Source organism: Branchiostoma floridae, chromosome 5 (genome assembly GCF_000003815.2).
Source record: "Branchiostoma floridae strain S238N-H82 chromosome 5, Bfl_VNyyK, whole genome shotgun sequence".
Classification (NCBI taxonomy): domain Eukaryota; kingdom Metazoa; phylum Chordata; class Leptocardii; order Amphioxiformes; family Branchiostomatidae; genus Branchiostoma; species Branchiostoma floridae.
This window is the reverse complement of record NC_049983.1, coordinates 5,041,768-5,056,694: the sequence shown is the minus strand read 5'-3', so window position 1 is coordinate 5,056,694 and position 14,927 is coordinate 5,041,768. Positions and strand designations below refer to the sequence as shown.

Here is a 14,927-nt window from a genome sequence, read left to right as displayed (position 1 = left end):
CAAACTTTTGTCTGCGGACAGCATAACTCGAGAAGACTTCGACGGATGCAGCTGGTATTTGGTGGGTGGGTAGGGGTTTGGGAAACGAAGGGGGAGTTCGATAATGGGCCCCCTAGCGGCTTCCCTTGGTACTGCAGCGCAACTTCCGGGTGTGTTTTTCCATCTTCTGAACAAGCTATGGGCACGAATTTCGGGTGTTAGATAGCTCTTGTGCTCAGAAGTTAGTGACATAAGTTTGGGCCACCTAGCGGCTAGTGTAGGGATAGCAGGGGCATTTTTGTCAAAAACCCCACTCCACCTTAGCAGCTGTCAGCACAGTTGAGGGGTTCCTGGTCCATGAATTGGACTGGCCTATGATCAGTCAGTACTGTGAGCAACCTGATATTTCAGAGGTGTAAAGGTCAGACCTTGCAAATGTGTTAGTTGACCCTTAGGCCATATGATCAACTTGGCAAGCCAAAATGATGGGCTTATGTACATAACAACGGTCTTAGTCTGTATTCTTCTCCTTCCTTTGAGTTTGAGAGGTAGGTACATTGTCATCTCTCTTTTCACTACATGGTCTCAATTTGAGCTGTCCTTGCAGTAGTCTTTTAAAAGCCATTTTCAGTCTCAAAGCCTTCATGCATTCAAGTCTGTCTCCAAAGAGTCAGCTTGAACTATGTAGAACATGTACATATCTTACCTTTTATATCATATGGTTGTGAGATTTGGGGCAGAGCTAATTCAGAAGACAATTGCCCAGCAGAAATTACACGGAGGTGATTTTGTGGAAAATCTTTTGGGTGTACATAGAGATACAAGGAACATGAGGTAGTAGAGCAGAGCTTGGGACATTGTTCCCAATTGACTTACATATATTTAATGTACAGTCAAGTTGTGGCTACACTTCAAACATTCAGACTTTTTAACACATCCCCTATTGTGAGTAGGCGTGTTATCACTCTGTCATCAAATTGAATATGAACTGATGAACAGCTGTAAGGAATTCAGGTTACAAGGCGTAAGGGAAATTTGAAACGATATCGGTTACTTTTTTCTATGGATGTCTGAATTCACAGTTAGACAATAAGTACATAATGTACATTGTTAAAAATGTGGTTGAAAGATATATATATCCAGACATGTTTTCATTGACTGTCTACAAAAAAGTAAAGAAGGGATTCTCCAGGGAATATTATATAAAATTTTCTAGATAAATATGTGGTATGGTGGGCTTTGTGCAAACTTAGAAGTAGTGCCTACCCCCTTGCAATTGTGACAGGGTGGTGGAAATGGTACTTGTTTCTCGATGCTTTAAGCTTGAGGGTGACTTCTGAACAGTTTCATACAACTAAAATGCACATTTGTGGAGTTATGGTTTTGGAGCTGAGGGGTTGCCGCACAAACCTGGACAATAGACTAAAACCACTGCGACAATTTTACCTTTGCCAGAATGGCTAAGGTTAGGTTTTGGATGTGTTTGTGTGTCTGTGTGTGTGTTAACAGCATAACTCGAGAAGCCTGGGATGGATCCTGATGATATTTGGTAGGTGGGTAGGGATCGGGAAACGAAGGTCAAGTTTGATAATTGACCCCCTAGCGGCTTGCTAAGGTACTGCAGCAGAAACTCAACTTTGGACGAAATAACTCTACAACATGTTGACGGATCGTCATGATTTTTGGTATGTAGATAGAATGAGTGATGACTTACATAATGAGATACTAATTATGCACATCAACAGGTCATTTGCATAATTAATTAGGAAAATTTATAAATCCACAGCATTCCATGATAGGACTTTCAAACTTGTCACATATGTAGCTGGGAAGGAGAGAAATGGCTATAGATATCAATTATGCAAATGATGACCTCATTTGCATTATTAATGAGAAAATATGAACATGTTGACGAATCATCATGTTTTTTGGTATTTAGGTAGCGTAAGTGAAGACCTACATAATGAGATACCAATTATGCAAATCAACAGCTAATTTGCATAATCAATTAGGAAAAGTACAAAAACCCACTGCATTTCATTATAGTACTTTCATCAAAGTTGTCACATATGTAACTGAGAAAGAGGGAAGAGAGTAAGGGGTGTATTTTATTAAAGACTGAAAGAGAATAAGTCAAGAATGGATCAAAGGATCATCATGATTTTTGGTATGCTGATAGCTTAAGTAATACTTGATACAATTTGATATCGATTAATGGTAACTTGGGATCTAATTTGCATAATCAATGTTGAAATTTTATAAACCAACTCCAAGCATATGATTATAAAGAAAATGAAATGAGTAACGCATTTGTCTACAGATATCATTCTACATAACAAACCTTGTTATTTGGCAAAGGTATGTGTTCGTGGAACTCTAGTTGGTAATGAGTTAGTAGGTTTGTATTGATACTAAATAAAATCATTGTTTATTTAAAAAAAAGTATTGCTGTTTCCTATATCTTAGCATCATTTGAGTTTGGATCGGAGCTGGTCCTAGGGCCAACTACGATCGGGTCTCTCCTAGTAGAATCGCAGATTCTCTTAGGTGAGATCCCGATCGCAGTCTGTTTCCCATATCTTAGTATCATTTGAGTTTGGATCGGAGTTGGCCCTAGGAGAGACCCCGATCACAATCTATACTAGTAGAATCGCCGATTCTCCTAGGAGAGACCCCGATCGGAGTTGGCCCTAGGACTTCAGAAAACATACTCACATGAAATTTACCATGGCCCTCAGAAAACATACATGAAATTTACCATGGCCCTCAGAAAACATACATGAAATTTACCATGGCCCTCAGAAAACATACATGAAATTTACCATGGCCCTCAGAAAACATACATGAAATTTACCATGAAAGTGATGCTATATACTATAGTGTACCTTGAGTGAAGTTGAAGAAGTGACCCTAGTGTGGTAGTCTTGTGTGTAGTTGGTAATGAGTTAGTAGGTTTGTATTGATACTAAATAAAATCATTGTTTATAAAAAAAAAAGTATTGCTGTTTCCTATATCTTAGCATCATTTCAGTTTGGATCGGAGCTGGTCCTACTCCTAGGGCCAACTCTGACCAGGGTCTCTCTTAGTAGAATCGCCGATTCTCCTAGGAGAGATCCCGATCGCAGTGTTTCCCATATCTTAGTATCATTTGAGTTTGGATCGGAGTTGGCCCTAGGAGAGACCCCGATCACAATCTATACTAGTAGAATTGGCGATTCTCCTTGGACCAGCTCCGATCGCCATATCTCCTAGGAGAATCGATGATTCTACTGGATCGTAAAAATTTTGAGCTGGCTAGAGCTCTGGTATATGTATATGTATGTTATAAAGTTGCTGTCCTGATAATGGCATGTATGGCTTGCTCCAGTCCGAGCACTTTGACCATGTCATGAAACACCTGCCCACATGTCTGTAGTGTCCCCTTCTCATCCAGCTGGCGCACTGTGAGGAGATGGGAAGCACAAGTCAACTTGGTACATTTTCTGTCACACAAAACTGCTCTCTTTTCATCATGCAGAGATACTAGAAGGAAGAGTCAAAGATAGTCCCATAGCCTTTCTGAGATCGTCGGGGCAGTGTGTTGTTCTCTGCTGTGTCTCTGAAGGCAGAACCCTACCCTCTCCTTCCATAGCCTTTTCACTCTTTAGCCAAGCTCAGGTACATTGTATCCAATGGCTGTTTACACCATGGTGAAGAGTAGAGGTTATGTAAATTACAGTAAAGTAACCTCCTGATCTCGTGTCCACTAGTCTAGCCACTCCGACATTTGATTACACAAAAGTCACCAAATGAATGTAGACGTAAACAAGACCCTTTCATACAAGCATAGATGGCACTTTCACCTCCTACCAGACAATACGAGTTGCACTACTCCAAGGCAATCATTATCTACTATTAGTTCTATGACTTACATATATACCTTCACCAAATTATGTTACATGTATATGTATATGTATGGTAGTTTTCCATTACAAATGGTCCAGGAGACACTTTACTCACTTTGATTCTTGGCCTTCACCTTCAATGTGATGTTTGGGATGGCTTTCCAAGGGTCAGAGGTCAGGGTCACCAGCCAACTGATGATGAAGCAAGCTCTGTGGGAAGAAACAGCATCATCACGTTAGACACACTTGTTTACTTAAAGTATTCATGTCACCAAAATAAAACTCAATACATGTATTTCCTGATCACAGTCAGCCATAACAATACTAAACATACGTAGATATTTGTACAAAATTAATTTAATACACACCCTTATGATGTAATTGAGCATCAAATCTTAAGTAATACCAATCATACATGTACTTTCAGTCCATGATTCCTAACACAGCAACTTTCAACAAACTTTGTTTTGATAAGCAGAAAAGCAATACATGTCTGTACATGTCTGTATTTTATGATGATTATGTAGCCTGATTAAATCTCGCTTATAGCAGCCCGCCAAACATCCGCCGGAGGGGCCAGTTACAGCCCTGGACAGCGAAGTTTGTGTTACACAGACTAATGATTATGCAGTTTGATTCTCAAAAGAACGTTTTTGTGACAGAACAACAGGTTCTGTTGGTAAACCATGTTGGTATATATAGGCCATGTGTGGACAGATTTATATCAAGTTACAAATCAAACCCTTCTTGAATATGTCCAAAATCTTGCTACAACATTAGCAGTGAAACTTTGTTCCACTAACTGTAGTCAGCAGAGACCAAACAACAGCCCAGTCTCACCCTGGGTTCTGCACTTGACTGAACTCCAGCTCCTCTCCATACACACCCATGCTGAGCCTCACTACATCTGAGTACTGGTCCTGAGGAGAGACAATCACTTACAATGTACATGTACATCTCAATAAATGACTGGGCTCCGTGTGAATTGTGAAGGTTACTCAATGTAACGCTAGTTCACCTTTATCCTCAGGGTAACCTATATTCATTGTGTTTACCAACATGGTTTTAAGGGATATTAAGTAGACGGACAGTGGTTTCAAGTTGTAACATGTTCAAAATATTGTAGTTTGAAAGTACCGTCCGTCGACTTCATATCCCTGAATACCCATTTCTGAAAGCAACGGATACAGGTTACCCCGCGGATAAAGGTGAACTAGCATTACATGTAAGATAAGTAGATGTCAAAAATAAATTTGTTTACATCCTGGTAAAGTCAATTGAATATTCAATATGTTTATTTCCGTCACCCTGTAGGGATGTAGATTGGTAGAAATAAAGTATTGTTTTTGCTGTTATGTTAAACAGAGCTTAGAACAGATGTGAACCCATGAGAGCTTAGAACTGTATCAGCTGACGTACAATTGAATGTAAATAATTACAGGTTTGTGATCATAGCAAAACCCATGTGGCAATTTTTTAAAACACCCACACAATACTGTAGGGCGAGCATAATAGTACAGAATTATGTGCTAGTAACTTGACAAAAGGCTACAGGAAAACATTCTGCATATTCAAGAACACGTTGCCTTTTTAGTCAAGGAATGAAAATGTCTGCGGCAGGAGGCCCATGCAGGACCTGCCTGCTTTCACAAGGTGGTGGTCACAGAAAAAATTCCAGTCTTTTTCATGTGCATTTGCTCATCCTCAGTGACATACTAATAGTGATACGTTGTTGGAAGACAGTAAAGATCAACGGAAGTGTGAAAAGGGTGAATTTCTCTTGAACCAACCACGTTCTGCCAGTACTGTCTTATTGTGAGACCAGTTTTAAAATACTTAATATACAGTGTACATGTACATGCATGCTGACTTGTCCTGGATGGACAGTTAACTGTAGGATAAGTCATGTGAAAGTGTTCTGGTGCAATCATCACCTTGAAGTGTAGTTTACTGTAGGATAAGTCATGTTAAAGTGTTCTGGTGCAATCATCACCTGGAAGTGTAGTTTACTGTAGGATAAGTCATGTGAAAGTGTTCTGGTGCAATCATCACCTGGAAGTGTAGTTTACTGTAGGATAAGTCATGTGAAAGTGTTCTGGTGCATGCAATCATCACCTGGAAGTGTAGTTTACTGTAGGATAAGTCATGTGAAAGTGTTCTGGTGCAATCATCACCTGGAAGTGTAGTTTACTGTAGGATAAGTCATGTGAAAGTGTTCTGGTGCAATCATCACCTGGAAGTGTAGTTTACTGTAGGATAAGTCATGTGAAAGTGTTCTGGTGCAATCATCACCTTGAAGTGCTGGAAGACCTTGTGCCTGAGACTCCACCACTCAGAATACTCTGAGAACAGCCTGAAGAAACACAGCACTGCCCGCTCCTGCTCAACCCTAACCAACAGGGAGATACAAAGTTACAAAACTCTTCCCTCTACTGATGTACGAAAAAGTCAAACACACACCAGTTTTTCAGCGTGCAAAATACACACTTGCACATTGCAACCACTTTTTGCTTGGTGCAACTTACTTCTAAAGTCAAGTTGCACAGGGCGCAACTTAGATTTTGTGCCTTAGAACTCGATTTTGTTGTCAATTTACTTGGAAGAAATAAATGGAACAAGGCAGCTCCATTTCATATCAGCCAAACATGTCAGTAAATGCCCAAAATGATCATAGTAAAAGGTTATTATGTATGTATGTATTGTACCTTTTTTTCAGAAATTAAAGAATTGTAGGTGGTGCAACTTGAACTTCAGTTGTGCAACCTAGTTTTTGCCCAAGGTTGCACAACTGAACTGAACTGCACACTGTGCAACCTGGCTCAGAAAAGTATTTTGTACACTGGTTTTTCCTGTTCAGTCCATAAAAAAGAAATGAGTTATACAAGTTACGCTGGTTCACCTTTATCCGCGGGGTAACCTATATCCGTCGTTTTATAAATCAATATATTTAGGGTTGTGGTTTCAATATTTTCAAAATGCTGTAGTTTGAAACCACGTTAGTCGACTTGATATCCCTAAGTACCTTGTTTTTTTTAAAATGACGGATATAGGTTACCTCGCGAATAAAAGTGAACTACATGACTTTTTTTTGTACATGCTTGTACCATCTTGTAGTAAATACTTCCAAGAAGCCTTTTAAATTAAAACCCCCAAGGATATTAAGAGTTTACCATGTGATAAAGGCTTGAAGGTCTGTTTGCATAGCCACCCTCTTGTCCACTGACACCTGTAGTCTGTTCACAGTGCCTCTCCTCCCACCTTCAGTCTTTAACAGGGTAGGACTGCTTGCCTAAACACAGTACATGTATCGGGTAAAGGTACAGGTAGAGATAGTTACAAAAATGTAGGTACTGGACTGGTCAAGACCTGTATATATATATATATATATATGCTGCTGTACATGTACCTGAACAATATCAGCTTGTGTTTAATACTGACAGAAACGTGAACTGACAGAAAGTAGCAGTTTTAAAAAAAAAATCATGTTCGTAGGGCCTGATGTTACCATCATGAAGATGAAGAGCAGCCCATAGCGATAACTGTAGCAGCATTCCTTCTCCCTAAGTCAGAAACATCAAGCTTAGGCAAGCTTGACTTCACTGACTCAATAGGCGAAGCAGGGGTTACGAGGCTGCTCGGGAAATTTCCTACCCCATTTTGGCCGGAATGGTTTGATCCGCTCACATCGCACCATCGCACATGTGGCAGGTTCTTTTACATACCCAGGGTATGGCTCTTACCAGACACGGAATCTCCATTTAACGTCCTATCCGAGGGACGGCACTCATTTCCACCTGAGTTAAGTGAGGAAAGTCGTGTAAAATGCCTTTCCCAAGGGCACAAGATCGGCAACACAGCAGCCGGATTAGAACCCGCGACCTCTCGGTCTCGAGGCAAACACGGACCCACTGCACTCCCGGTCCCACGGGTTACAGTATTTGGACTTTCCGTATCTCATGCAGACAACCTATGATTTTGAAATACATGACTTGTTTATTTTAACTCCCATACTCTGGATGACAACCACTATAAAGGGAGGGTTCCATTTTTCAACAGGGGTCCAAATTTTGTCGGATTTTAAAATCATTGTTGCAGAGAAATTCACAGATGCCTGCACATGAGAAGTACAAATAGTTATACACTAAACCTTGTTATAAATAACTACAAAGATGGGGTATGTGTCGAAGTTAGTAAGCCCCACAGATAACGATTGGAAAACTTGCACAAGTTTGATGCCTTCCATGGAAGTTGATGAGCGAACGTATCAACACCATGGCCCTCGAAATTCTTGAATTATTCTTCACAAAATAAGACATGTGAAAAAATACCACCACACATAGGAAGTGTGCTGTCAAAGTACAGTGCGGAACGCTACCGTTAAATGAAATATATATCTGTACGGCTTCAATCACAGTTATATGGATGTATACAAGATCTAAACTTGTCTTTGATTAGTTCACTGTAAAATGTATGATGACAAAAGCCATGCGCATCCACCTAGAACGGGTGTCGAAAAATGGACCCCTCCCGTTACCATCCAATGCCTGGAGCTTGATTTCCGTCTTTGTGAAATCATCCATTTGGTCACACTGACTCACACTGGATAAGTTTGTTCTGGTAAATTTTACCTAAACATCAGTGTTCTGACCTGACCAGAAAAGTCAAGGAGATGAGATTTTACACTTACCTCCAGTAATTCTTCCACTTCCATCTGCACATGAAATGACAGAGAGTGGCTCTGGCCTGAGAGGGTTTTAAGTACCACAGTTGTGTCTCGTTCTGTAAGCAAAGTATATACATGTACTAAAAGTCATTTGCACAAAATATTGTATCCTGCTGTTTTAAGGCTACATATGTATGACCCTGCACATTGATTTACATGTAGGTAGACTAAGGAGTTCTTCAGCTAGTGGTTCTTTTCTAAAAGGAACGCTGAAAATCCTACGACAGGTATGTTAAACATACATTAATTGTATACTGAATCAAAACTGATTGGGCCATGCCACCTCCTGACCATAAAACTCACTCAATCAGTTCAGTGAATGTCAGAGCAACACATTTAGTTTCACATGTGGGAGAGACCTGAACTATGACATACAATGTAAAACAAGTGAGAATGACTTTGTGGTGTATTGAGAATAGTATGGTTGGCTTTTCATTTTCAATCAAGTATAGCTTTCATTTAAAGGTTTAAAAGTAGCCTTTTTACATGATAGCAGAATGGTCCATAAAAAGGGGCCAAACCTCTGTATTCCAAGGGTCTCTAGTCTTCAAACTTTTTGTGTACCTTCTTAAATGTCTGATAGTCACTCATATACAGTGCAGTACAATAGACGCAGGTCCATATGGTAGTACTTGGATTTAGAAAAGGATTATTGTTGAAAAGATCTATATCACTCAGAAACATTTCTATTTCCTGCACTTTGAAAGAAATGTTTCATGAAATAAGGGCAACATTTTTGCCCCCTATGCAGATTCAAACAGCATAGGGGCCCAAATCAAATTATAGGGGGATACAAATCACAGCTCTGGGTCCCCTATGCTCAACTGCACTGGCGAGAACCCTGTGCAGCAGTATTACGTCCATGTACCTTTTCTTATGACAGTAGTGGTATGATCCTGGAACGTAACACCTGTCAGTGTGGACAGCATGTGCAGCTGTGGAGAGAACAACACGGATGAGTATTTTATAGATGTAATATTAAGTATTATTTCTGGTATAGGACAACTGTCTGTGGAACTTTCATATAACTAGAACTGCCGGTGCAATCTTCACTCCCCCCTTCTCCTTATGCAAAAATGGACTGTTCCAAAATTTAATTTGAAAAAAATCATCCCATGTGAGGATGGACACTTCATAATGTACATTTAAAGTCTTGACCTGAAAATATGGTTTGTTTGAACCTTTATTTACGCCACAGCAAGTAAATTTTATGGATGACATCCGTGCGCGCATTAATTTTTGCCTGATCTCAGAAAAAAAAATTCTCTTCTTAATGGATAAATAGGTAAATAGGTTTTGTTATAAGCTAATAATTGTACGTAGAAGTGGCACAAGAGAGGTAGTCTTGAGTATAGTTGCAAAGGTGAAACTTGCTGGATAGCTGTATGAGTGTCACCAATATGGAAGCCATGAGTATAGTTGCCAAATTGATAAGTGATGCCAGCCTACTTCACTAGTGTCATGTTTGCTGCACTAGTGCACTTCTTGAATACCGTGACTTGTTATCTGTTTCTGCTTTGAAAATTTGGCAGCTTGTTTTTTTTACTCACCTTGTTTTTTTTGGCACTATCTCATTATTTTTGCAGTCTGCAGAGGATGTCATCCATAGAATTTACTTGCTGTGGCCTAATGCTGAGATTACAATTGGAAAAGGGGGCCCTGTCGGGCAGTTCATTGGCTGTTCTTTTTCCCACTTTCGGGCATGTCCCCTGTGGGCCCGTGCTGGGCCGATGATTTTTTTCAAGGCAAAATTAGCCCTGGGCACACTGGCAAATAGACTGGCAATAGATCTACCAGTGAAAACACTGAGAGGTCCACCTGCAGTATGCAGTATGTCCACCAGGACAAATTTGTGGCACCGGTGCAATTGTGACTTAAACATAACTAGGAGACAATGGTTCTAATCCTGGGAAGGGAACCTCGGTTGGGGCCGTAAAATGGGGATCCCATGTCCGATGAGGTGCCGCTTGGCCCTCTTTTCTTCTGCGCCATGCATTAGTCTTGCTGGATATATACCTGACATGTATATACTACGTCTTCAATCATAAAAATAGTACTAAAATTTTGAACTGTTTTATGAAAGGATCTCTTCCACCATGTTACTATGTAAGAATGCTATCATGGTAGAAGCTGATGAAACCTACATCGGGATCCACAGTGTAGATCTGGTCTGAAAAGCTCCCCCTCTGGGATTCTCCAGCTCCAGACTCTGAGCACAGCTCCATACTGAGGACACAAACGCAGCACTCAATCATCAACAGTGTCTCAATCCTACATTCAGAAATACTACATGTAAAACATTGTTGTAACTTGCATGTTTTTAAAAATGAGAACATCAGGAATGACAACACTGCCCAACTATGTCGACTATGATCAACCCTGCTTTCGTCCTCATTGCCCGCTCATCGTGGCGGAGGTGGCGAGCCGGTGAGTCGCCTGATCTCGCATCATGTGTTTGTTTGGGAACAACACAACTTGTCCTTGACATGCTGAGTGAAGCAGAATACACTAGTATCACAAAATGATGCAGCTATACAGCCTAATGAGCCCACGTTATATGGTAATGAGCCCTCCCGAAGTCGTGCGCATCTACACGCACATGGAAATTCTTGGGGACCCTACTGAGCTGTCAGGCGAATACTCCAGACCTTTAAGGAGAAATTTTGCTGACATCTTGACAGCAATATCTGTTCCATCTAGACGTTGAAAAAAGGTATCAGGGAAAAACTGTGTCTAGATTGGGCCTTAGTGTATCAGCTGGCCTTCTGCACAACCAAGGGTTAGTGAAGTCCATTGACCCGAGCCAAGTCCAGATCAGGCATGTCTATTTTGTCACCAAGACAATTATTAATTGTCAATGTGGACAATTCACCGTCACCTGTAAAAATCCCTATCTAAACCTATGCAGGGGTCTCCCCAGAAAATTTTAGGGGAGTGGTGCTGGAGGCCGCGCTGCGGCCGATGCAACGTAACGCGTGGCTATGAGGGGGGAGTGGTTCGGAGAGGCAGGATTCCCGGAGAAGCTGTTGCATTTTGCCTTAATGAATCACAATTTGAAGCCTTCCCCTGACACTTAAGCTTTAAAATCTTTCAAATTCAGACCAATTGACTTAAGTATAATACATGTCCAAGTTAAGTACATTTTCAATGTAAACTATAAGCTATATGTATTGAAATATAAAAGGAAATGCAACTTGACATGTTAATTAATCTAGGACTAGTAGGAGGCTCTTTTCAACAACAAACAAAATAAAAACTTATCACCCGCATTTATACAGTAAAGTTTTCCACCATACTAGGCCACCTTGCTGAGTGAAAATTGCAAACAGAAATGTCACAAAACCAGAATTTTTGATGGGAAAGAAAGGCAAGGGATACATTTTGGGTAGAAATCATGGCAAATCACCATATAGGAGCCTTTTAGAAGCTTGGCAACACTACTAGCATAACATAAAGATAAACAAGGTCTATTGTCTGTTTTTTCTCAGTCTTCCTTGTCTTGAAAAACAGGTTTTTAATGAGATTATCATATGCGAAAGTCACCAACATCTATTGTCTACACGCATAACAATAGGACAAAAACAAAGGAGTGTGATTTTTGCAACCAACCCAAGCCCACTGACACAAAGGAAGGGTGAATGTGTCCATTTCTCTGCAAAATATGAGACCTCTCTCACTCAAACTTCAGGGAATTCAGTTGTTTTTCCCCCTAGTTGCCCTCAAAAGACATAGAGAAACCCATAGAGTTGAAAATTGGGGGAGAGTGGCGCCAGGATTTTCGGGAGTGGCGCAGCGCCGTTGTTCCACTCTGTAGGGAGACCCCTGCTATGAGTATGAGGTTTACACATGTACCTGACCTAACTATGATCATTCTAATCACCCACTCATTCACTTAATCAGTCCCATAACGAGGTAGCCATAGGGGCAGCCTGTCTGTCCACTTTGGACGATCATCAGCCAGCCCAATGCTCAGCTGAGACCCTAATTCCGAAAATACAGAAAAATATCCATATTGATGGGTATGTGGCAAAGAAATATGCTGATATATAAGCACTCACTCCAAATGTTGCAGGGTCATGTCAGAGATGGCCATGACATTCTGATCCTGTGCCTGCAGTTCCTGCTCCAGACTGTTGATGTCATCCTGCAGCTGTTTGATCTGGGCACGGTACTGCAGGCACTGCTCGGGGGTGGCTTTTGACTTCTTCAGTAAGACTGCATCAAAATCTACCAATGGAGTTGCTGACTGCAGGAGACCACAGCGGGTGTTTATGACATGTTAAGCAAATACCAACAGATGGCATTTGAAACTTGACTGATTAACACAAATAATTATGTTGATAATGCAGGGCTCAAAATACCACCTGCATATGCAGGTTAGTGCAGGTAAAATTGCAGGTATTTTTGGTGTCTACCTGCACCTAACCTGCACTGGTCCATGTACTGGGTTTCATACATAAATGTCCTATGATGTAGGTGTATATGGATTGTTATTAGCTGCATTGACTGTTACCACCTATAATGTATAAAAGAAAAAATAGCAATGGTTCCTGAACATTTTCAGTATGATCCATACTTCCTAAATCCAGAGTGGTGCAGGTAAAATTTGTCTGGTGCAGGTAATTTTTAATGTTACCTGTACCAGTGCAGGTATGCAGAAAAAAGGATTTCAAGCCCTGTAATGTAAGACACAAATTGGATCAACATGGCCTTTTAGATGTACAGTCAAACCTGTCTATAGCGGCCACTCAAGGGACTGGTCAAAATTGGCCACTATAGAGAGGTGGCCACTATAGAGAGTATGCTAATTAATTGGCCACAAGCAAATAAGTTACACAGTGGTTTTAGTACCTACTGATCTTTATTCACATAATACAGTACTGTACATGTACTGCAATGATTTTTACACTATATGTATTAAGAAAACAAAAGTTATAAAAAGTTTTAAATGTTCTACAGTTGATATTGTCTGAAGAGACCGGTATCGTCATATTTCTTTGATCTTTCGTCTTGTATCCTTTGATACTTCGCCGTCCGTGTGTTCCCGCTCGCGTTCACACGTCAGATTCGCCCATTATGCTAATGTGGTACTCACAAGAAAAGTCACGTCATTTTAGACTTATCTCTTAATAAATGTAAGAATAAAATCCACCATAGTCTGAAGTTCATATCATTTTGTCTTTGTAACATTTTATTTAGAAATTTTTGTGATGTAAATTAACCTAAGCGATAGTGTATTAGAACGTAACTTTAACACAATTTACCTCCATAATATTGGTGTCATCTATTGACCTTATATGACCTCGTTTGTCAGCGGGTATGGGTAGCGCCAGTTTACGAAGTTTTGTTTTGAAAATAAGTCAAAGAGGTTTTGAATTCGGCGTAGGGTGACGATACGGCCGCTGTATATGGCCGAACGCGTGCCGAAACATAGATCAGCGGTCCGCGTGGCCGTAATCGGCAGTGTTTTTGTACCTGCGGGACCGGAAATCGTGTGGCCGTGGCCGCGTTGGACAGGTGGCCGCTAAGCCTATTTCTTAATCATTACGAATCCAAGGGACCGACAAAAAGTGGCCACTATGGGCAGGTGGCCGTTATGCAAAGGTGGCCGCTAATACAGGTTTGACTGTATTGCAATAAAAGTCAAGATGCAAGCCATGGTAAAGCTATGTAATATATTCTAATAAAAAAATTTATGAAAAGTGTTTTCACACAACTTACCTTTCTCACTGCACCACAGTTACATTAACATGCAAACAACACAGGTCGCAAGAAAAAGTCATGCTTACCCGCGGAAACCTGCAAGTTAGAACAACAACAAAGGAGCCTGTAAGTAACAAGTTACTGCTTACAGCATATTATTAATTAATATATAATGTTAGTTCACCTTTATTCGCTGGGTAACCTAACGTTATATTCGTTGCTTTTAAAAACGTGGTATTTGGGGATATCAAGTAGACGGACATTGGTTTAAAATTGCAATATTTTCAGTACATTGCAGCTTAAAACTACCAACCGTCGACTTGATGTGCCTAAATACCCTGTTTTGAAAAACAACGGATACAGGTTACCCCGCGGATAAAGGTGAACTAGCGTTAACGTTATATATTATGTACCATTTTTCATGGAGATGATAAGCACAAGCACAGAACTATAAGACAAAGTCATCTGCTATCAGGGGAGATCCAACTGTATCTAATGTATTTATAGTTGATAACGCTAGTTCACCTTTATCCGCGGAGTAACCTATATCCGTTCCTTTCAGAAATTGGTACTTAGGGGTATGAAGTCGTCAGACGATAGTTTTAAACTACAAATATGTTGAACATATTACTATTGA

At 40.4% G+C, this 14,927-nt stretch overlaps 1 protein-coding gene across 1 annotated transcript in view; it reads right to left on the bottom strand.

Moving 5' to 3' along the window:
• The window catches only part of LOC118415420 (centromere protein P-like), a 22,982-nt gene that overhangs the window by 2,109 nt on the left and 5,946 nt on the right, over positions 1-14,927 (bottom strand). The window contains exons 2-11 of the mRNA XM_035820031.1: positions 14,377-14,386; positions 12,646-12,833; positions 10,732-10,813; positions 9,456-9,522; positions 8,552-8,643; positions 7,035-7,153; positions 6,157-6,253; positions 4,705-4,784; positions 3,980-4,074; positions 3,292-3,421 (exon numbers count right to left, since the gene is read on the bottom strand). Of these exons, the coding sequence (XP_035675924.1) occupies positions 3,303-3,421; positions 3,980-4,074; positions 4,705-4,784; positions 6,157-6,253; positions 7,035-7,153; positions 8,552-8,643; positions 9,456-9,522; positions 10,732-10,813; positions 12,646-12,680 (786 nt within the window). The 5' untranslated portion in view covers positions 12,681-12,833; positions 14,377-14,386 and the 3' untranslated portion in view covers positions 3,292-3,302. The remainder of the gene's footprint in view (positions 1-3,291; positions 3,422-3,979; positions 4,075-4,704; positions 4,785-6,156; positions 6,254-7,034; positions 7,154-8,551; positions 8,644-9,455; positions 9,523-10,731; positions 10,814-12,645; positions 12,834-14,376; positions 14,387-14,927) is intronic.